Source organism: Peromyscus eremicus, chromosome 7 (assembly GCF_949786415.1).
Source record: "Peromyscus eremicus chromosome 7, PerEre_H2_v1, whole genome shotgun sequence".
Lineage (NCBI taxonomy): Eukaryota > Metazoa > Chordata > Mammalia > Rodentia > Cricetidae > Peromyscus > Peromyscus eremicus.
In genome coordinates this window covers 105,076,624-105,101,081 of record NC_081422.1, presented here as the reverse complement: position 1 = coordinate 105,101,081, position 24,458 = coordinate 105,076,624, and the positions used below count along the sequence as shown (strand labels likewise).

General features: G+C 42.4%; 1 protein-coding gene across 1 annotated transcript in view; it reads right to left on the bottom strand.

The window, feature by feature from the left end:
* Window positions 1-24,112, bottom strand: part of Trank1 (tetratricopeptide repeat and ankyrin repeat containing 1) — a 58,660-nt gene extending 34,548 nt beyond the window's left edge. Inside the window, exons 1-8 of the mRNA XM_059269097.1 lie at window positions 24,042-24,112; window positions 21,072-21,198; window positions 17,533-17,683; window positions 16,613-16,731; window positions 14,009-14,092; window positions 13,643-13,781; window positions 12,084-12,215; window positions 9,293-9,463 (exon numbers count right to left, since the gene is read on the bottom strand). Of these exons, the coding sequence (XP_059125080.1) occupies window positions 9,293-9,463; window positions 12,084-12,215; window positions 13,643-13,781; window positions 14,009-14,092; window positions 16,613-16,731; window positions 17,533-17,683; window positions 21,072-21,198; window positions 24,042-24,112 (994 nt within the window). The remainder of the gene's footprint in view (window positions 1-9,292; window positions 9,464-12,083; window positions 12,216-13,642; window positions 13,782-14,008; window positions 14,093-16,612; window positions 16,732-17,532; window positions 17,684-21,071; window positions 21,199-24,041) is intronic.
* Between the last annotated feature and the right edge of the window lie 346 nt (window positions 24,113-24,458).

Genomic DNA, 24,458 nt, shown 5'->3' with positions numbered 1-24,458 from the left:
GTAGGGAAAGGCATTTGATGCCAGACTTTATGATGTGAGTTTGATCTCCAGAACCCACATGGTAGAAGGAAGGACTCCCACAAGTTGTCCTCTGACCTCCACATGCAAACCCCAACCAATGAAGAAATATGATTTTAAAATTACCAAAAATAAGGAATTCTGATTCATTTTCATTCATTCCTTCTTTTCCTTCTCCTGTCTTTCCCTTCCTTCCTCCCTCAACCCCCCCTTCTTTTGTGGGTCTGGGGGTGGAACCCAGAGCATTGTACATATAGGTGGGCACTACCACTGAGCTATATTCCTGACCATGTTTTTTAAAAAATTGAGGAGAGGAGGGAGGGGAAACTGTGCCTGGGATGTTTTACATATATATATTGAGATAGGGTCTCACTGAGTTATATAAGCTATCTTTGAATATACTATGTAGCCCAGACAGGCCTTGAACTCAAATCCCCCTGCCTCAGACTCCTAAGCAGCTGGTATTGATTACAGGTATGTGCCACTGCTCTTGGCTAAATTTGAATTTCAAGTGAACAAACAATTTTTTTAGTAGAGCTCATGTAATACTGGGGATATATTTACACTGAAAAATTGTTTATCTGAAATTCAAATTTACTGGGCTTTCTGCACTTGGTCTGACAATCCTATCACTGAAAAAGTAGGATAAGGATAAACTACTCCAAAAAAGGTTCCCATGATTCCTCTTTCTCCAACTAGAGCAGATGGGAGAAATCAAAGATTAACCAAGTAAAAGAAATTTGATTTGCTCTTACTGGCTTTTGCTTCCCATCTTTTTCTAGATCTTTGAAATGAATATTCATTCTAGTACAAGAGAAATTAAATATAGGCTAGTCTGTCATCTTACTTTAACAAGGGTCAGAACAAAGTTTAAAGGCAAACAGATTTCTGCAGTTCTGACCTTCAGAAGCTGCTCACGTCCTCCGGTAGCAGTACGCTCCGGGCCGAGAGCGGAGGGGTTAGGTCTCAGCTAAGCAAGACTATCCCCCGTCACAGGTTCAGCTGCTGTGATCAAAAGTGGGGGTATTCAAGTGTTGTGAGAGAGAGATGAGTCCACAAATCCAAACATGCTGGACAAGTCAGAGGTTAGAGACCTGGAATAATCCCACTGAAAGATGAAAGCTGGCCAAAGGACAGACTGAGCTGAAGATGAAAGACATGGGTCCAGGTGACAATGAAGCCAATTGTGGGATTTCTAACATATAAGTCAAAAAATATTTTAAAAAACAATTTAAGCCAATTTGGGGGGATGAGCACAGGAACATACACTCCTCAGCAAAGCCAGGAGGCCTGAGGCCACATACCATACAACACAGAGCCTTTGGGAAGATTTTTGCCAGACTTCAGCAATTGAATTTTTACTTTCACAACCTTGAGTAAGTTTACATGAGGGCAGTTCAGGTGTCATGAATTCCAAGCTCAAAGGCTTTCTAAATGCAATTTGCCCAAAATGTCTGCATCTAATCTCAAAGGAGGTGGTCCCATCCTAAAGTCTGGGGTGTGCCTTTTATCCTTGACCCATTATTATATAAAACTAGGCTGACCTTTTATATAATCCAATTTACCTAATCTCACTCTAACAGCTATTGGGTATGAGCATTTTAGTAAAGGATGATGAACTGTTTACTATACATTGTGCAGTTGGCTCTTAGCTGAGGAAAAAAAAGAAGCAGGATAACAGCACCAGAGACAACTGATCAGTCCAAGTCACATATCTGGCAAATGGTGGAGCCAAGATTCCAGGGCTCAGCTTCAGCCGTAACCACTGTGATATGCTACATACCCTGAAAACCATTTGGGTTTCTCCAGGCATCCTTTCTTGAATTCTCTGTAAAACTGACACATCCCCTTACAAAGCCAGTCTTTCTAGTACTGGGGATTGAACTCAAGGTCCTGTACTTGTTAGGGAAGCATCCTACCACTGAGCTACATCTCTAGCCCCCTCCCCCGCCCCAACATTTTTTTGAGTTTTTGTTTTTGTTTTTGTTTTTGTTTTTGTCTCACTGTGTATCCCTGGCTGGTCTGTAACTCACCATGTAGACCAGGCTGGCTTCAAACTCACAGAGATCTGCCTGCCTTTGCCTCCTGAATGCTAGGGATAACGGCATGTGCCACCCCCAGCCCTCAATTTTTAAAATGCTAAACTTTAGCTACTTAAGAGCTAAAATCTTCCATAATTATCTAAGGTGGATCATCGAAAGTTCTTTTAGGATAGTTTCCTGATTTTCTCAGAAAGAAAATAAATAAAACAGCATTCAATTCTATAATAGCCTACACATTCACCTCAGCCAGTATCTACAGAAGAGAGAAATGACTATGGCTATGAAAGAAAATGGCTCCCAAAGGGAGCAGCCCTAATGAGAGGTGTGGCTCTGTTAGAGTAGATATGGCCTTGTTGGAGGAAGTGTGTCACTGTGGAGCTCTGAGGGCTCATGTATGCTTAAGCCAGGCCCACTGTCTCAGACCACTTCCCCATTGCCTGCAAATCCAAGATGTAGGACACTCAGCTACTTCACCATGTCTGTCTGCCACCATATCACAGCATGATGATAATGGACTAAACCTCAGAAATATAAGTCACCCCAATTAAATGTTTTTTCCTTTATAAGAGCTGCTGTAGTCATGGTGTCTCTTCACGGCAATAGAAACTCTAACCAAGACAGGCATATAAAAAATTATTACAGCACCAGCTTTTATTGCCAGCACTTACAAAAACCTGAAGGAACATTAGCAAAACAGCCTCCATACACCCCAAGTCAAAATAAAGGCACTCCAACGTCAGGGACACAGAGAACCATAAAAGAGTTCTGAGGAGGTCCAGGAAGAGTCACAACATTATTTGATATGCCTTCTAAAGTCAAACACCAGAAATATAGCTACACCAATGTTTGTGGTAAATACCCATAAACGTATAATCCAAGAACCTGAGCTGTGAAGTCGCAGGAGGAGCCACCACCTCACATACTACAGGGAGGACATGGCAACCACTTGTCACTGAGACAGAAACTATGCATAGTGGTACAGAGACTGACTTGGACTCCTGGACTTTGCCTCTTCCCTGCATCGTAAAAGACCTAGGACTACACTGAAATCACAGGAAAGAAGGGAAGAACGGCCTTTGTAAGAGGAGACTTCATTCCTACCGGGCTGATGGGAGCTTGTACTGTCCCCCTGTACCACACGTTTAAATGTCTTCCTGAAAGATCATTCTTCCCCCAAGAAAATTAGTTTAGCATAAAAGTCACATGAAAATGAACAGGAACAAAGAGATAATGCTGTATAATAAACATATGACTGCATGACACAAACTAGTTAAGAAGACAGTTGCAAACTGGAAAACCTCCAGCACTGGGTGAGGGTTCATAAAATGTTATAAAACAACACAAAATGCTTAGAAGCAGCATTCTAAATAGTGTCCCTGGATGAAGACTTCAGGTGCTTTTTTATTATCTAAGTTTTCTGTTCCTTTTTTCAAAATGTCAACAAGCATAATAAGAGACAAAAGAAACATCAGAAAACAAAATTGCTTGTGTCCCATAATCACAGAGTTTTTTTTTAAAAAAGATGACTATTAACTGAAACATAGCAAGACAGAATAAAAATATTCCAAAGTATAATTAACAATAGATTGTCATTGTTACACAAAACTCCAATTTTATAAAATATTTGAAGTCAAAATTATAGGAAGCTTCTGAAGTTGCAACAGAGCTCAGAAGTCATCAAAAATAGAAATAAATAATTTCAAAAAGAGACTTCTGTTTTACCCAAATACTATCACTCAAGGTATAAAAGATAAATCTAGTAAGTTTTATTACATATAATTCAATCATCAAGCTAACATATCAATTCCATTTTATAAAAGAAATATAAAAATACATAACTATGCTTAAAATAAAAGATTAAGGGCTGGAGAGATGGCTCAGCGGTTAAGAGCACTGGCTGCTCTTCCAGGGGTCCTGAGTTCAATTCCCAGCAACCACATGGTGGCTCATAACCATCTGTAATGAGATCTGATGCCCTCTTCTGGCCTGCAGGCAAACACAGAACACTGTATACATAATAAAAAAATAAATCTTAAAAAAAAAAAAAGATTAAATGATCAATTCACAGATATTTTAAGTCTTCCTAGTAGGTAAATCTGTAGAAAATTAGTATTTTCTTTCCTATATTTCATGCATTTTCTTTAAAATACTGTCTCACAAAAAGGAAGAAAATATAACTGACATCCTAGGTCAACGCCCCAGCCTGAACTACTGAAAAGAAGAAACCTCCCTCCCAGTGTTGACAGAGCTTAGCAGAAAACATCCAGCTCTTCCAGAGCCTGGATCCAAGCTCACTAGGCAAAGCCTCAGGAGGCAGGGAGGAGAACACAGGCAGCAGCAGACAAAGGCTCCATCTTACTCCTGGTCCTAAGAAAAGGCCTAGCAACAGCAACCAAAGCAAGTGGACATGGTGCCATCTGGTGGTGGCCACCAAGAGCTGTCAAAGACAATTTTATAATCTTGACTGACCAAGATTAAAGCTATATTGCTCAAAATGGTGACTGGTGAGAAATGCAGAATCTAGGGTCCCCTCTGAACCTTCCAAATCACAATCTGTATGCACACATTGAGAAATCGCTGGTCTTGAGAACAATATTTGGCAAATCATTTGTTTCTCATTTGATGCCAAAGGCTGCCCTATCCAACAAGATTAGTATCACTACCAGTAAATGGGGTACACGACTTTTGGAAAGAGTAAATGGAGAAAGTACCTTTAATCCTATTCTGTAAGCTTGTTCATTCATCCAGGTGGGAAAGAAAAAATTTGTCCCAACAGTGCTGAGCTCAGAACCACATGTGTAAAAACCAAAACTCATCAGATCAGAGTGATCAAGATGAAGATACTAGCAACCTAGGGGTGGATCCTCCACAAATTAGGACTTTTATTTGTCCTTGCAAATAATAAGAATGAGGAGGTAGGGCCTACACAACTAAAGTTAGATTCATCTTTCATGTCTGTGCCCCAACACTCTCTTCCTTTGGTTCTTCCATCTTCTCAACTTCTGCTTGAACAGAAAGAGGAAGGGCTTTGAGAGGAAAGGCTAAAATCTGAAAGTAGCCAGATACAGTGACCCGTAACTTACATAAAATCTAACTAAATCAAAGTAAATTCTCAGTTCTCAGATACATTAATAGCCATATGTGACTAGTAGCTGTTACATCAGACTAAAGGGACGCAGAACACTTCCATCTCCTCAGATGGTACATACATTGCATGGAGCTGATCTAGAAAAATATCCCACTATCACTTTAGTTTTTAAAATTGTACATCAGGAAAAATCTTAAAAACAAAATAACTGTATACAACTCCATGCAGTTATATACATTCAAAGGGACCATGTGATACATGATCCCACTCAGAATTACATTCAAGGATAGCCTTTTAGGCTCTATCTAGGAACACTTTGATAATATAGAATTCAACTTACAGTCCCTTCCTGCCACTGACTTCCTTTTCTTGTTCCATTGTATCCTGTTGTTGTCGTTGTTGTTGTTGTTGTTGTTCACTTTTAATTCTGCATTTCACAATTGTCTTTCACTATTCCTTCAGCATAGCAAGGAATATTTTCATGATCAATGTTCTGAAACATCTCTGCATGATCAATATCTGCCAATGTAAGCTGGAGCCAGTGAGAACTGGAGCCAATGAGAGCTGGGGCCAGTGAGAGCTGGGGCCAGTGAGAGCTGGGGCTTTGGACTGAACTGTAACCACTGTCAACTAGACTACCTGGGAAGCGAACAAGCAATCCTGGAACACTGCACATTCGTTCCTCTTGTGTGTGCTTTTTCTGCCAGCAAGTACAACTTAACTCTGATGCGCCCAATGGAGACCAGCATAGAGTCCACTGAGCTTCTTCTCTTGGTTCGAAAACCAGACTACTTAGTTAATGTCAAGGAAGAGGAGGAGGAAGGCTGTCTCAAGGTTAGGCTGTGGCTCGGACGTGGAGCACCTGCTTAGCAAGGACAAGTCCCTGGCTTCCAACTCCAGCATCACAATAAGTTAATTAATTAAAGCCTGTGTCAGATGAGATGTCTTTAGGGTTAGAGGATATTAAAAGGCTCCATTAGATGGGCTGGAGAGATGGCTCAGCGGTTAAGAGCACTGGCTGTTCTTCCAAAGGTCCCGAATTCAATTCCCAGCAACCACATGGTGGCTCACAACCATCTATAATGAGATCTGATGCCCTCTTCTAGCCTGCAGGCAAAACATGCAGGCAGAATACTGTATACATAATAAATAAAAGGCTCCATTAAAAAATATTCAAGCTATTCTAAGAATAAAGGTGAGAATTAATAATAATTTTGTAAACATGTCAGCCACTTCCTACCAATTAACTAAAGTTCCTGAGTTTTTTGTTGTTGTTGTTGTTGTTATCTTAAACCTTCTAAATTCATAGGCAAAGTAACCTCTTTGGTTACTTTAGATTTCTAAAATTGTGAAGGCCCTTCTGAAACTGGGATTATATAAACAAGTTATCAGAAAGCGCATCACAATGGCTGGCTAATTACACTACTCTATGGTGGGAAATCTTCATTTCTTATAAAAGATGAATACATTTAAAAACAAAACCTGGTATACCACAGTCTGAAGTCTGAACATCCATGGGGCAGGGGAGAGTTGAGACTCCACAAACAAGCTTCCCTCCTCTCATTATCATGGCCTCATGGAAACAACAGAAGAGAGTTTAGATTAATAAAAATGAAAAGAGTGTAAAGATGCTAGAGGGTGTTAAATGAAAATCAGCTTCAGTCTCTCCAACATAAGACATTCGTCTTACAGGCGCTGAAAAGCTGGCTCAGGAGTTAAGAACACTTATTGTTCTTCAGGAGGACAAAGGTTTGAGTCCCAGCACCACCAACAGGTCAGCTCACAGCCACCTGTAACTCCAGTTCAAGGGGATCTGACACCCTCTTCTAGACTCTGGGGACACTACACATATAAGGTGCACTTACACACATGTAGGCAAAACACTCAGAGCCATAAAACAAAAATAATAAAAATTCTTTTAAAATATCCTGCTGGGTGGTGGTGGTGGTGCACATCTTTAATCCCAGCATTCAGGAGGCAGTGGCAGGTGGATTTCTGTGAGTTCAAGGCCAGCCTGGTCTACAGATCGAGTTCCAGGACAGCCAGGGCTACACACAGAAATCCTTTCTCAAAAACCAAAACAACAACATCTTACCAAACCCTGGCAATTCCAATAATCCTGAGATGACATCAGACTCTCTCCCACCCCCAGCAACCCCCTCCCAACAGCTGCCTTCATTTACCCATTCAAGGGAGTGAGTCTTTCTGAGGGACTGGAATAGCTGCAGGATACAAACACTAGCCATTTCATATGCATTATCAATCTCACCTTTCATTTACAAATATCAACGACAGAAAAATCAGGAGCTAGTTACAGGAAAGCAACGGTGCCAAAGAGAAGCAGGGAAGGGGGTCAGCAAAGCCTTGGGAGTAACAGAATACTTGGGTGGGGAGAGCATTCTTCAAATGTATGGAGCCACAGTGACATTCTTAATGCAACCCGAGAAGACGAGGCAAATGGAAACTGTGAGCACTGCAAGAAGAACAGGCTGGAGAGGGCTGAGCGGTTGAGAGCACTGGCTGCTCTGCTGGAGGACCCAGGTTTGATCCCCAGCACCACATGGCACTCACAACTGTCTGTAATCCAGTTTCAGGGGATCCGACACCCTCTTCTGGCCTTTGAGGGCAGCAGGCACACCATGGCGCAATGACATCCATGCATGCAAAACACTCATACACATAAAATAAAAGGTTTTATGAAAAAATAAAACAAGAAAGAGTTCTTAGAAATTAAAACCATGGTTTTCCAAATTTTAAAATGTAGCAGTAAACAATGGGAATTACACAAGGAAAAGCTGAAGATCAAATTAAGTATATATGTGAGGGAAAAGTAGAGAGATACAAACCCAAGATATTTCCCCAATGACTTATTAGTAGTAGAAAATATTGGAGGGGAATAAAATGATAGGAGATATTTTCCCTTAGCTAAGAAAACACAGATTAAAAGGAACCAGCAAGTTCCACAAAAGAATAAGTAAAGAGCTCCATCCTGATATATCCAAGGGAAATTTCAGAACTTAAGGCCAAGAATATTCTAGAAAAAGAAATGAAATGACTAACATCAGACTTCTGATCAGTGGCAATAGGGGTTAAAAGGAAATTAAATTTTTTTCAAGTTGTCACACAATTTTATATAATATTGTATAAACCTAAAGAAACTATAGATTCACAAATATACCAGAAAAGGCTGCCACTAAATGATGGCAGGTTACTGATGGTGAAACACAGCCTAATGACAAAAGTGCTAACAAGAGGGGACAGGAGAAAGGCAAACTGCTGTTAATAAACAGAACAACTATATCCAAATTATCAAGCAATGTGATGAATATATGGAGTTTCAAAAATTCCATAATTTTACCATACACGCCTCCTCAATGAAAAACTTAACTTGAGTAGGTATTCTTGCAAATCTAGAAAGAAATCTATAGGTAACAGAAAGTATAGAAGTCATAGATGAGTTCAGGAGGTATTAAACAGCACTGTTAAAGAGGGTCACACTGAAGGAGCAACCGTTTCAAGACAGCTGGTGATTCATTTCTACGGGCCCAGCCATGCCGCTTATGCAGGAAGAGTAATATTTTACACACTCACACTACCATGAAAATGCCACCTACTGGTTTCCAATTTTAGAATCAACCCACAGATGAAGCAGAGAAAACTTAAGAGTTCAGGACAGAAGGTAAGTGGTACAAATTGCACCAGCACACTAGCCCGGCAGTAGAAGTAGAACAACCCTCCATTCTGTCTTACACAGCAGTCTCTCCAAACCAACAGTCCAGAAATAGAGGTGCAAGTGTGTTCTGAATTGTCGGCAGTGACCGTTTCTGAGAAGTAGGCTTAATTTTGGTTGTCTCCTATTCTATATGTTTTTTCTCCCTTGTTCCATATGAATACTTTGTGTGGGGGGGAGGGGGGAGTGTCACCCATACTCTTGAAATGTAGACCTGAAAATGTTCCAAGGACATTGTAGATGCTCTCTAAGAGTTATCTCATTCTGTTTTTACAAACACATTTTCTGAACATTGGAGGGGAAAAGTCTCACTTCCACCTACATATGAAGAAAAAATAAATCAATTTGCGTCTACTATGACAGAACCAGTTCCCCAACACCTCCCCACAAAAAGTAAACTCACTGGTGCTGTACCTGACAGGCCCTTAGAACTCAAAGCCAGCTTTTCCAGGTGACTGTTGATTTTCTCAATAGCTCTGAAGTTCTTGTTCCTCTTCAGAACATCCACAGCAGACCGAGAGTGTTGATCTAGCAGAGTAGGGTCTGCTCCAAAGCTCAGTAGCATCTGCACATCTTCTGTTTGTCCTGGGGCAGGCCAAAATGAGAAGAGGGGAGGCTCATGGTTCCTTCCGTAAGGAGATGTCCCCATGAGTGCTCAAGGGATTGGGGGATCCTCTTGTTTAAGGAGCCTAAACTGACAGCCTTAAGCAGTCCACCCAACTGCCCCAAAGCAAGGATCCTGGTGTGGAGTGGGAAGGACAATAGCTTTTAAGAGGTTCAGAAGTGCACTCCTCTCTACCTTTCTCCCCTCTCCTTGGCAACAAGCAAAGAGAGGGGAAATCTGGTTACTAGGCAACAGTTACAGCTGTAAGGATAAGAGCAAGCTGTGACTTCAGATTTCTTTATCCCCCAGAGAAGAAGCAGAATTTAAATAAATTATTTGTATAATATATATTAATATAATTATATATTACATTATTTATTATATGTAACATTATATGTAATAAATTATATATATATATAATACACATACACACACACACACACACACACACACACACACACACACACACACACACAAGCCTGTCTGGTGACAGAAGAAAGAAGTAGCAATTTCTTTGGCATCAGGGCTTTTTGTTGTTGTCATTGTTACCACTCTCTAGACCCCACCTTCCAGGTATAGCTCCACTTGAGCTCTGATGGACCTATCTGACACGCATCAAGGTGTCTCAGTGATCACAGGTTTAATTATTTTCAGATTGAAACAGGTATGTCCCTGGGGTGCACAGGACTTAGGCAGGTACAGAGAATTAAATCAATGCTAACTTTCAATTCCCCTGTGTAATATTTACTAAAGCTTACTGTCTGACAAGCATCTCTATGCCAAGTGTCAGGCTGCTCGCTGTGCTGTCTTCTCCCACCTCTGTACTCACAGCTGCTTCTCTCACTATACAAAAACTAAAAACTTATACTTCCTACCCACTGAGATCTTACTGTGGTAGGCACAATACTAAGCCCTAAAATTCCAGACCCATGGTGTATGTACACCCAATCATATATTAATCTAGGTACGCAGAAATGAAACTCTGCAAATCCAAAATCAGCTAATCTTATGACAGATTATCCAGTTGGGCATGACCTAGTTATGAGAGTCAGATGCCAAAGTTCTGGAGAACAGAGAGGAAAACCAATCATCAAAGATTTAAGGATGAGAGGGCCTTGATGCACAGGAACTACTCCCCAGCTGGTTTTGAAGGTAGAGGATGCCACAGAGTGACTGCGGGTGGTCTATAGAGCAACTTCAGGCAGACATTCAAAAAAGAAAACTGAGACCTTAGCCCAGCATCTTAGATTCTGCCCACCAACTATCCTGAACACAGACCTGTAATTCCAGATGAGAACACAGCCAAAGCCAACATCTTGAATTCAGCCTTTCTGGAAAATCAGCAAAAGACCCAGTTGTATCAGGCCAGACTATGGGCCCACAGAACTGTGAGCATCAAACAAAGGGAGGGAATGGCATTGCAAGCCACCACACTGTTGGTATGTTGTTACATGGCACAGGAAACTAAAGCAATTATAAACAAAGGAGGTACAATCTTCCCATCTGCAGGGTAGCAAATGGTCAATGAAAACTAACTGGTGCTTGTTTTCAATGGCATTGCATGAGCCGGCAAGATGATTCAGCAGGTAAAGGCACTTGCCACTAAGGCTAACAACCTTAGTTCAACTCCTAGAACCCATATGGTGGAAGAAAGAGCATCAATTCCCAAAAGCTGTCTTCTACTTACACACATGCACACTCACACACACACAATAGTGTTTTTTTTAAAGAAAGAAATCCCTGTTTCCAATGTTGCTTGCCATCAGAAGATCACAGCTCAGCCTCGAACACCAAATCTGCTCCAGATGACAACACCACCATGCATAAATGCCAACATTCCTGTCACCTTCATTCCACTGACACTAAGACTTCGTTGCCATTGTAGAAAAAAAAAAATGTTCTGTGTTTGAGGCAGGATCTCACTATATAGAGCAGACTGGCCTCAAACCAAAGAGATCCACCTGCCTCTGTCTCTCCAGTGCTACGATTAAATGTATGTGCCACCACACATGATGAAAAAAAAAAAAGAATGTTTTCTTATATAACCAAGAGAAAACAAATAATGATGGGTCTGAGAGTTTGGGGAAAGTGAGTCATCAAAGAGCTCCATGGGAGTGCACAGCTTTCCTCCTTCAGAGTCTAACAAGGCTTTCCATGTCACAATAACCAGCCTCTCTTCAGCTGCGCCAGTCTCTCTTACATGCGGCCTGTACAGCACCGTGTGCATGACAGGATGGAAGTCTCATGTTAGGTTCTAAGGACCATAAAGACCATGTCGGTTGCCTGGTTCACATTCTATCTCTGGCATAAAACAAAGCACTTTGTAGCATATAGTAAGGGAGTATGGGGCGAGGTGTGGGGTGTGGGGTGTGGCCAGAAGCCTATGTTCTTGCATCATTTAACCTCACAGAAGCCACCTGAAAGAGCACAGGAGCCCAGTGATTCTCCTCTCACCCATCTCCTTCATGCTTACAGCCTGTTTTCTCAATCATATTTAATTCAAGGGAAAGTTTGGTCCTCTGAGCCTTCCATGTGTGGGTTTTCTAATGTCTGCAGTCACTGGACCCACAACACACCTTCCAGCATAGTATCTCTACTCACGCTTGATGGAGTATCCTGGGAAGTGGGCAGCAGCAACATGCAGGACAGTGCAGCCCGCATCGTCTGTATAGTTGATGAGGCCTTTCCACTCAGGCTTATGCTCCATTATCCACCTGAAAAGCTGACTTTCCTCTGGACAGAGATAAGTTGCAAATATTATTTTCTACATAAAATCAACAAAGCAAATCAACTGTATGTCCCCTAAGGGATCAAAATGGGAACTCTAGCACACACTTTGACTCTCCAACAAAAGGTGTGAGGAGAGGCAGGAATTTCATGATAATCTCAGGTCAGGTCCTCTAGAAGGCTGACAGGGATTCTTACCCATTTAACTTACTGGGGGGTGGGGGAGAAACTCAGGAGAAAAGCAATGAACCAAGCAGGGTAGGGCAGGGGAAGGAGCTAAACAAGGATGTGGCCTAAGCTACATCTGGTTCCCCTATTGTAAAGAGGAGACGGGACAGGGTCTTGACCTTCAGGACACAGGCAAATTTCTAATCTTCACAAGTCTCCTCATTTGAAAATGGGGTCCAGGATTAGACTGCTTTTAGTCGGGCTTTACTTTTACATGTTTGTCTATCAATCCCTGTATAAGAGGAAGAATTACATCATGTACAAAATCCTGAGTGTATAAAATGGATAATGATGGAACACAAATAAAAGATGGAAGAATAAAGCCTGGCTACCACACCCCCTCCAGGAAGATGACACAGACTAGAAGAGCAAACAGAGCTCTCTTGCCTCCTTCTGGTCCAGGAAGATGTCAAACTTACCCCGTTCAGAAAACACAATTTTCTATCTGAAGTGTTGGTACAAGTGTATGTGTATAATGACAGACTCAAATACTTAATTTTGTAAAACAAATGATAAAGCTTTAAAGAGTCTATTTCATGAAGATGGAAGGTCTGTTAGGTCTAGTGGTACATGCCTGTAGTCCCAGCTACTCTGGAAACCAAGAGAAGAGGAACACAAATCTAAGGCCTGCCTGCGTTACACAGTGAATTCAAAGCCAGAGAGTAACTAGCAAAACAGAGTCTCAAAATTAAATGGGTGTGAGAGTGAGAGTAGCTTAGTGGCAGACAGCTTGCCCAGCATGTGTAAAGGTCCTTCTTTCTATCCTAAAAGAGGGGAGAGGGGGAAGAAAAGAACGAGAGAGAGAGAGAGAGAGAGAGAGAGAGAGAGAGAGAGAACAACTGTATCAGTATTAGTCCATGTTCCTCTCAAGGATCCTCTAGCTACAGTCCCAAAACACAGTTGTAGAGCCTCTGGGCTACACAGAAAAACATGCTGAGGGACAGAACCATACAAGCTACCTCTGTTTTTACAGTTAGCTGTTCCAATCCCTATCTACCCCTCTGTCTAGACTCTAAAAACACAAGATCTTTGCAAGCTGGATCCCTGATAACTACTAGATGCCAGGAGAGGTAAAGATGCTTTGTCCTTGCTGAAAACTAGAATTGTTTGGACAGTCTGCTCTCAAGCGGCTCAACTCTGGGCAGAGCCCCCAGGTTCTGAGCTGTCAAGCAGCTAGGCAGGTGTGTGAAGGAGAGAACACTCACTTGCTTGGATGCAGAGCCGCATGAGGGCATGGAGAGGGTAGGGTCCTATGGTTTCAACATTTGCACCAATGGAGATGAGCCACTGAACCAACTTGGGCACTTGTTCCATTTTTTCATAAAGCCCAATGAAGACATACTTCTGGAAAGAAACAACACACACAAGCAGAGTCATAGAAGTTACTACATCAATACAAAACTTAAGCTCCCCCAACCACACATTTTTGAATCAGTAAAACATGAATGAACTATTCTCAGCCTGAGAGCTGCATAAATAACACATCTACAATGAAGCAGGTACTGGGAAAGTCCTAAACACAAGTGACATGGCCTCCTATAAAGGCACATTTCCAGAATCACTCCCCTTACCTCAAAGAGGCTTTTCAGTGACAGCTCAGAGACATAGATATCGCGTGGCAGTCGTTCTTTCTTTGATGACAACAGTAGAAATGACTGCTTGTAAGGAAGAACAAGAAAACGTTGGCATAGTAATCTTCTCCACAGCTTATTAGAGCAGAAAGGTTATTGTATGGCCCAACAACAACAACAACAACAAAAAACAAGTTTCATCTACTTTTTAAGCTACCTGCAAAGTTTGTCAGCCTGAGCCATGATGACCAAAGCCTCTCTGTCTAGCCACCTGCCTGGCTGACTGTAGGCAAAGCTCTTTCCACAGTCCCTCACAACCTGCTAAAGACAAGACTCTCTAATATCAAGCATCTTGGCAGGGGATGAGGGCAGTCTGATGTCACACAAACCTAAAATTCCAGGCTCTGTAAGATCATGCCTAGAGATACGGCCCTCATACACATCCCTGCCAATGGACTAGGAGCATAGAAACTGAGACTAAGGCCATATTTTGCTTCTAGATCCTTTCAGTTTGATGTACAGTCAATGTTCACCTTTCACAGGCCCACTGTCATGCTCAGTCCTAGATAATGCATTCAGGGCTCTATAGTCATGACTGCTGGCCTAGCTTTTACAAGAGACCTCAGTCTCCAGTACTTGAAAACTATCTAGACATCACACAGCCAGGAGGCTGGGCCTGCCTCCTTGGGCTGGATTCCTGCGCCCTCCATTTATTGTGTAGGATGATAATGTCAGATTATTATAAATCTCCTTAGCTCAGCAGTTAGATAGCTCAGTGGTTAAGAACACTGGCTTTTCTTCCAGAGGACCAGAGTTCAATTCTCAGCATCCACATGACAGCTCATAACCATTTTTAACTCCAGTTCCAGGGGACCTGATGTTTTTTTTGGGGCACCAGGTAAGCATGTAGTACACAATCATACATGCAGGCAAAAAAATCATACACATTTGCTGTGGGATGTTCTGTATGTCGAATGTGTTGCTCTGATTGGTTAATAAATAAAACACTGATTGGCCAGTAGCCAGACAGGAAGTATAGGTGGGACTAACAGAGAGGAGAATTGAGAGAACAGGAAGGCAGAGAGAGAGACACTGCCAGCCACCGCCATGACAAGGAAGATGTAAGGTACCGGTAAGCCACGAGCCACATGGCAAAGTATAGATTAATAGAAATGGGTTAATTTAAGATATAAGAACAGTTAACAAGAAGCCTGAGCCATTAGGCCAAACAGTTTAAATAATATAAGCGTCTGTGTGTTTATTTTATAAGTAGGCTACAAGACTGCCGGGGCTTGGTGGGACCCGGAGAGAAAACTCTTTAGCTACACACATTTAGAAAGAAAAAAACTTGTTAGCCCAGTGCTTAGCACATTGTAAGACTTCAACACACAGTAGCAGACTATTATTACTAGGTGCTCTTAACCATTCTTTTTAAATTCTCAGCCAAACCCTAAGAAAAATAAGTAAAGTGATTTTGTATGCTGCAACTTACAAATGAAAATCTGCGATTCAAAGGAGAAATTATTAGTCCAAGTAGTAAATGGAGGACTAAGGTCAAGGATACCCCCAGCCTCTTTTAGCTGTTATTCACCAATCAGCAATTTCTTAAAACTACACAGAAACCTTGAGTTGTGAGAATGGCTCCCTTGGAAAAGTGCATGTTATGTAAGTACAGGAATCTGAGTTCAGGTTCCTGGCATCCACTTAAAAAGCCAGGCACAGAAACAGACATCTATAACTCCAGTGGAAGCAAGAGAAGACAAGTCAATCCCTGAATCTCACTGGCCAACCAGCCTAGCTGAATAACGAGCTCTAGGTTCAGTGACAGATCCTGTTCAACAAATAAGGTAGAGAGTGATCGAGGAAGACACTCAACATCAACCTCAGGCCTCCACACACAAGCACACACATGTGCACATATATCTGCATGCACATATGCACACACAAAGAAGTGCACACCACATACAATATACATAGAGGCACATCTATGGTGATATTTTATTTGTACTGAAATGTGATTTTATTTGTATGTTAATAAATAAAGTTGCCTGGGGGTCAGAGCTAATAGCAAGCTATAGCAGAAGCCAGGCGGTGGTAGCATACACCTTTAATCACACGACAGGCAGATCTCTGTGTTTTCAAGGATACAGCCAGCATGGAGACACACACGCCTTTAATCTCAATACCAACCATAGAGACCTGGAGATCTGTATAGACAGGCAGTGACGAGGAGGTCATGTGGTTGGGTTTACAACCAATGAGAAGGCAGAAGAGAAAGTCAATAAAAAGACAGATACACAGGAAGTAGGTCTCTTGCTGAGGAGAAGGACAACAGCGGCAGAAAGGGTAAGAAGGAGGTTTTAAGTCTCAGCTCTTAGCTTACTGCTCTGACCTCTTGGGCTTTTAACTCTGCATTTGGCTCTGTGTTTCTTATTTAATAAGACAGTTACATCTACATACATCCACACAGAGAATAAATAAATGTTTTTAAGAAGTTATTCTGGTATCAAGATAAACACATAATACATTACATTCCCTTGGTATCAAGAGAAGATTGTATTTAATAGGGTGTGTTTTCCTAGTAAGGGAGCCTCCTGTACTCACGTGCCATAATCCTTTCTTTGCCAACTTCTCTATTACAGATTGCCACACTTCGGTTGAAAATCCAGCAGTAAAAATATGATCAAAGCAGGGCAAGAAACTCTGCAAAACAATGGAGTCACCTGAAAGAAAATTGCGCAGTTTAGAAACTTTCAAGTGAGGGAAGTCTAGAGCCTTGAGGAAATGCTTCCCCAATGAAGACCACATAAAGTCAAATGTTAAGTAAAAGATCTCAGGAGGAAAACTCATTTCAAAATGTAAAGTCCATTATGACTGAATGGGGTGACAAACATTTTAAATTTAGCCAGGGCCATGGATACTATAACTAGGGCAGTAGACTGCATCATCTCTGGCAAGACATTAAGGTCTCTCTGAGCCCTCCTGGAAGGAGTAGTAAGGCCTCTGATCCCTGGGCAAGGAGTGTTATAGCTGTGATGCCAAACACACATGGTGAGCTGTCACAGGACCCTCCATCAGCCCTCTAGGTTATTTTCATAACAAACAAGGGGTCAATGAAATGGTGCAGCACAAGAAGGCTTGCTACAGTCTGAAAATTTAAGAAAGAAGATTAATAATATTATTTAAAAAATAACTTTTAGCAAATCAGAGAAAAATACTTGAAAGTCATGGGAAAGAACAAAATCACCTAACACAAATAGTATAAGCAAGGAAATCTCTAACCAGCAACAAAGGACACTTCAGGCTATTTCAAGACTCCAAAAGCTTTAAGTCATTAGTGTAATCAGACTTACCTGTTTTTACAAAGGCACAAGTCACTGAAGCTTCCAAAATGCTTTCTGGTAAGACCAGTTTCTTTCCAACTGAATATATTAGCCCCAAATGAACACTTGGGAGTCATTTTCCCATGAGGCATTCTGGGTAAGTAACAAAAACTGAAAATACTTTCTCCCAGTCTGACTTACTGCTCATAGTTGTGAAGATCCCAACGAGGAAATCAGGAACCTGCACTTGGTCTTGGCTTCTCTGCAAAAGTCGAAGACCCTCAAAAAACATTCGAGCAGCTTCGTAAGGCTGGAGCAAGTGCAGCAAGGAGTAACCGGCTCGGTAGTAACCCTGGAAAAGGACAAAGTAAAGCTGGTGTTCCTACAGCCTCTGACCTGCTACTGGAAAGAAAACAACACTGCAGTGTGGGGATATCAACTCCAGAAGCCTCACTGTGTGCAAAGAAGCTCTCCCCTCTCTCTCACACTCACTCTCTGTCTGTGTCTGTATGTCTGTGTGTGTGTGTGTGTGTGTGTGTGTGTGTGTGTGTGCACGTGCGTGGGGGGGGCTTGTGTGGAAACCAGAGGTCAACTTCAGGTGTCTTCCCCTATTGATCTCCACCTTATTTTTTTAACAAGAGCTCTCACTGACCATTTCTGTGAGACTGACCAGCTGGCCAGCCAGCCCCCAGGATCCACCTGTCTCCCTCTCCAATTAGTGCTGAGGTTACAGGTATGTGGGTACTGGGTTCCAAACTGAGGTCCTCATCCTGCACAGCAAGTACCTCCCCCACCCGAGTCATCCCCCAGGCCCAAGAAGGACTTCTGAGAAGCAGCAGGTACAGGCTTCCCACACTGTACTCTGTGTCGTGTCTTTCTGATACACCTTAGCTGTTAGGAAAATATGTAACCATGCCCAACTCTATCACCTCTGTAATATCGAACGCGACAGACAGGGAAGAAAGCAAGCTGCTTCCAGGCATGAGTATGGCTTATTGTTCACACTGCTGATCACAGTCTGGGCAGGAGAATGAAAAGTATCCTGTGGTTGGTGTTCAGGAAAGAGTGAGACTTCTGTGTAAACACAGAAGTTGTGAAGTTGTTCCTTTTACTCAAAGTAAACACAATTTTCACTGTGTGCAAGAAAAAACTGCAATGATAAGCACTGAGAGTTACTCAGCTCTGTATTGTGAGCAATAGGAACAAGAGGCAAAAACATTTTTTTTCTGTAAAAAAGAAGAAAATCACAACTAAAAGTGGGAAGAGTCCAAAAAGATAGCTCAGTGAGTGAAGTTACTTACTGACAGGCCTGATGACCTGAATTCGAGTCCAAGAGCTACACAGACAGGCAAAACCAACTTCAACTTGTCCTCTGACTACACACACACACACACACACACACACACACACACACACGCACACGCACACGCACACGCAAATATATATATATATATATATATAAACATTTAAGAGGGAGAATGGGCCAGGCTGCAGTGGTGCACATCTTTAATACAAGCACTCAGAGGCAGAGGTAGGTGGATCTCTGTGAGTGCGAGGCCAGCCTGGGCTACAGAGCGAGATCCAGGACAGGCTCCAAAACTACATGGAGAAACCCTGTCTCAGAAAAGAGAGAGAGAGAGAGAGAGAGAGAGAGAGAGAGAGAGAGAGAGAGAGAGAGAGAGAGAGAGAATGGTCTGATTTTACAAACACACAAGTGCAAGGCTCCACATAAGAGTGAAAGGACACTGTCTCCCCCGTTCTGTCACCTGCAGTGGCAGGGACCCACCAAGACTACTGTCAGAATTAACAGAAAGCGTTCACAACCTGGGTTCATGCAAAAGCAAGCATTTAGAAATTCCACTTAACCTTGGATCTCTCAATATTTATTGATCTGAATTAACTTTTCTTTGAATGTCTAAAGAGCTCGGGTAACAACTTGAAACAAAGGGAAAACTATATCTGTACTGTGTAGGGTTTTTTTGGGTTTTGATTTTTTTCCCCAACCATGTAAGCTAGCACAGATGTTTCCATTTATTTGTTTCCTCAGATCTAAAACTTCATTTTTTATTCTGTAGGGGTGAAGAGAATGGAAATATTCTATCCCCAAACATGTTGCTTTGACATAAAGATTATTTTAAGATGTAGGCATTTGTGATTCAAAAGAGGCCGAGTAAAGCCTTGCTGGAGTATCCCTCTCCCTACACACCAACCATCAGCCCTGAGGTGTCTGCTCACAAACCTGCTTCTGAAAACAGCCCTTACTTTCCATCTGTTTCCCTCACAGGTTGCAGCCCCTACACCTAGGGTCCCTTGTCTTTTCACTCTTGTTAAAAATAGCATCAACTTTCCGTCTTGTCTCCTTCATTAGAATCTTCTAGGGAATCCCCATTAAAAACACAGCAACAGATAAAACTAAACTGGGAATATCATTCAGAACTTTCTCAGGCCACAGCCAGAACTGCGGGAATGCATGCCAGGCCCAACTACTCCCCACCCTAGCATGCCTCTGAGAAGAATTCTCAGAAATGTGCTTCCATTTTCAAGCTCAATAACTTCTAAAGTATCCATTCCCCACACTGGGGATGTAGCTCAGTAGAGGAGTGCTTTCTAGCATGTACTATGGGTAAATGCCTACTTATAATGCAAAATATTCAAGCCTCTCTCTTAATACTTGAGTCATTTGTGGCTCCAAGCTCCCCACATCTTCCCATTGTGTTCTGCTGACAACTATTTTGTTTAGTATCTCCTTAATTCTTGCTGCCCTAGGCATCATCCCATTTTACAGTTGAGGAACCTGAGTTTATAGCTAGAATCTCTCGTGCACATCACAGCATGTCACAGAAAGGCTAATGTTTGGTGCTATTCCCAGTTTATGGAAGAGCCTTTCTCAACTACTCAGACCACTAATTTAACACTTCATAGTCTGTTGCCTCAGATAGCTACAGACTACTGTTTAGCTTAAAGCCTCATATTTTACTTCCAGGCTATTCTTCTCTTCAGTCTGGGTATGAATTACTCAGGGTCTGACATTACGTCTCTCCTTCCTTTTGTGTGTCTTGAAATTGCATTACAGGGTCAGCACTTGGGACATTTCAACTGGAAAAGCCTCAAATTAGTGCTTACCAGACTGGGCATAGCGGTGCATGCCTTTAATCTCAGCACCCAGGAGGCAGAGACAGGCAGATCTCTTTGAATTCAAGGCTAATCTGGTGTCTACAGTGAGTTCCAGGCTAGCCAGGGCTGCATAGTAAGATCCTGTCTAAAAAAAAAAAAAAAAAAAAAAAAAAAAAGAAAGAAAGAAAGAAAGAAAGAAAGAAATGCACACACCACCACCACCACCACCTACTGACCTTTGTTAATAGCCTTAAAGGGTCTCACTAGCCTCTCAAACTTCCCTGATCCCCTCAAAGGGTCTGCTTTCTACTGACCTACCATCTAAAGTGGAGCTTTGCTATAATGAGGCTCAAGCATCTTCGTCTAACTACATCAGATCTAAGGAGCTCTCCAGCCTCTCACTGAACTCCATCTACCAGGGAGTAGGGTTCCACTCTCCCAGGCAGCATGTCTCAACACTCATCATCCCTGTACCTACTCCTCTTGAGGCAAGGCTCCTCCATCCCATGGACCTCTGTCTGAAGAGCAAGTGCATTCAAGGAGAAGCATTCCTAGAACATCCACTTTGACAAGAAGGAAGAAAAACAAGCAAAGTAAGAGGAGGGAAGCAGTCACTGCTACCATACCTTCACATAGGTCGGGTCCCATTGGAGACACTCCTTGGCAGTAAGAAAAGCCTCGTTCCATTTCCCAAGGCTGTAAAATGCATTGGATTTGTTGCACAATATCACAGCCAATTCCCGAGGGGGAGCCCTGTGAGCAAGAACAAACCAGAAATCAGCAAAGCCATCATTCTGCAAATTAGGGCACAGTCCTCAAAGGCCACCACTCTGGAGCTGGCTGCTGGCTAAAACCAGGCAGAGAGTTTTAGCTGGAAATACCTGTAATGCATATAATATCTGTCTTTTGTAGCCCCCTAAAAAGGCTGGAGCATTTACTATGTACAAACCTGTGTTTCCCTGCTCCCAAATACTTTGCTCATACTTTGAATTATAAATGCTTTCAATATCTTAATTCCATCCCCAGACTGATCGCTACAAATGTCTTCATTTGTAGAGAACATTGGTAAAAATATAAAAATGATGATGCCATATAGATGGGGATGGGAAGGCATTCCTACCAAGACTTTAAAGAGTGCAGATGTGGCATGCACACTATATCATAGGAAGAACCTCTCAGAACACATGATTACACAATCTCCATTGCCAACCCTGAGAATAGGCTATAGACAAGTGGCCTCTGCAGGCTTGAAGGCAGCCTCTACGGGCAGGGAATTCCAGAGTACTTGTACCCATTATGTGGATTAAAAGGAAGACAAGGGTTTTGGGAGGCACAAGCTCCTAACTCCTGCTTGTAAGGAGGGACATAGTTGGAAGACAGCCAAAGAGGAGCCCTCTGAAGCACTGGGGGGGGGGGGGAGCAAGGGCCACCATGCCTGCACCCAGGGCATACAGAGCAGCAAGGTTAATGCTGGAAGCAGGCTGGAAGAACAAAGAAGGTTCCAAATGCACCAGTGTCAGGGGGGCCCAAGTGCCACTGGGATGTTAGACACTCGGAGGGAGAAGACAAATTTGAACTTTGTAACACGAATTGCTAAAGGTCTTATAATAAAAAATCCAGAGCCTGATACTGAGGTGAAAGCTGAAAGATCAAAGAAGCAAAGCAGGCCACAGCCACCACCTCTTACTTCACCAGCTCCTCAGCCTGAAAGGGCTTCAGTGGAAAGAGCTTCCTCTGTCTCCTCACGCCTTATATGCCTTTCTCCGCCCACCATATCACTTCCTTTTTAGTGCTGGGATTAAAGGCATGTGACTTCTCAAGCAAAGGCATGAGATCTCAAGCGCTGGGATTAAAGGTGTGTGCCACCACTGTCTGGCCTCTATGTTTAATCTAGTGGCTTGTTCTGTCCTCTGATCTTCAGGCAAAGGTTATTAGGGTACACAATATATCACTCCAGGACTTCCTTTTCATTTTATAAGTGTAAAAATAACAAGTCACTATGCAAAAGAATTATCTACATATTGTAGACAAAAACAAAACACTGCAAAAATTATCTCTGTTACTGTCTCCATTCTCAACCTTCTGCATGTCTGCCTTCATTAACTCCCAACTGCCCTTCCAAGTGAAGGGCTGTAACCCCAGAGACACACAGGAGGCAGTGGGGGAGCAGCAGATAATAAGCAAAGAAGAAAGGAATAAAAGACAAACATGGGAAATCTCTCACAAAACAGAAAAGGCTTTGGATGAGGGAGACCCGCACTACACAGGTGGCACCCACCTGTAGGAGGGACACAGTGCTTCCTCTCAGAGCTCCTCTCTGTGCCCCCTCCTACCCCCACCAGCAAAGCAGAAACCCTGCTAACCCCAGACTTCTGGCCTCCAGAACCATAAGAAAACAAATCTATAGTCTTAAGTCATTAAGTGTGTGGAAATTTGTCCCTGCAGCAACAGGAAACTAATAGAACAATAATGCTGAGGCACCATGTGCTTTTTCATGCATACAGAGAACTTTCCAGAAATGACATCATAACAAACTAGATACAGAAGCAGGCAAGATTTACAAAAGCAAATTTCTTATTATACTGTTGCTTTTGAGAAATATATTATTCATAAAAACATATCTCCATGCATCTATTGTTGCTATTTTAATTTTTATTTCTATGTGAAATGAACTTTTGTAATTACTATTTCAGATGAGCTTAGCAAGCTATAGGTTTCATCCTACTGTTCATGTGTGTGCCGCTGTTCTTTGTTCTCCTGCTTCTCACTGCCCTCCCTGTATCCACAGCCTACCCTGGCTAGGTTCCTTCCTTCACCTAGATAGTCCCCCAATATTTTACACATCAATAATTATTTTCTCAGTTTTGAGTTCTAATCCAGACTATATTGACAGTTATAGCCTATGGAAATAAAGACTCTCTGGCATTCTTGGTCATTTCTAAGCCTGTCATATAGTATTACTGTGTTTGAAAACAGGTTTCCTAAAGCTGAAGAGTGAGGAAGGCCCAATGAGCCTTAGAGCCTGTAGTGTGGCCCTGTGGCCAGGGGGAAATGCAGAGAAAACTGACAAGACAAAAGCGATGACAATGAAGAAGCTTGGGGGACCAGTCACCCCGAAACTATAACCCGTACCCCACGGGAGGGAAGAAGTTCTGTTGGGTTTCCTAGCAGACTCCATTTCCCTGTCCTAACAGCATCCCTTGACCTCCTGTACTATCGAGGAACAGTGGACAAATGGGAAGTGCTATGAGAAAGGAACCAGAAACCAGGTGACAAGGCACGTGGAGAAACCATTAACAACAAAGCCCTTCTTTAGTCAAAAGGAAACAAAGGCTAAAAAAACTGAACACTCACCCACACTGTATAACTGCCAAAGAATCTGGATGGCTTCATCATACTTTTAAGAACCTGGGTGCCAGATTCTTTCAATAAATGAACATAAACTACTAGGTCCACCCTGTAGAAAGTGGAAGGCTGGCCACCCTGCTTGCTACCAGGCCCAGGTGGGGTACAGTCACCTTCAAGCCTGTTTTGTGGAGTCCACAGAAGCAATTCATTCTAACCCCACCCACATTGAGAAAGCACACCCTACCCACATCTCCTGCCAAGGCACGATGTCTGAGAAGACCTTTTCTTTCTCAGTTTCCTCGTGGCAAGAAGATTCCATTTACTCAATGGCCTGCTAGGAGCTGCTTCCAAACACAGGACAATACAATCCTAGAAGGTGCTGAGCACTAAGACAGTCACATTTACTTGTCACCACAGCCCATGAGGAGATCTAGTTCCCACTGTTTATGTGTGAAAACAAGCTCAAGGAGGTTCAAGTCACTTGCCTACGGATCTGCAGGTGACACTGTTCATTATTTTACCCCAGATCTGATCAATTCCAAGTTTCTGACCTAGATCCTATGCATGTTAGGACAAGTAAAATTCAGTTGACAGTCCTTCTTTTGCTTATAACACACTGACACAGAAATGCAGTGTGGCTCTGAAGACCTCATCTGTACATGGTT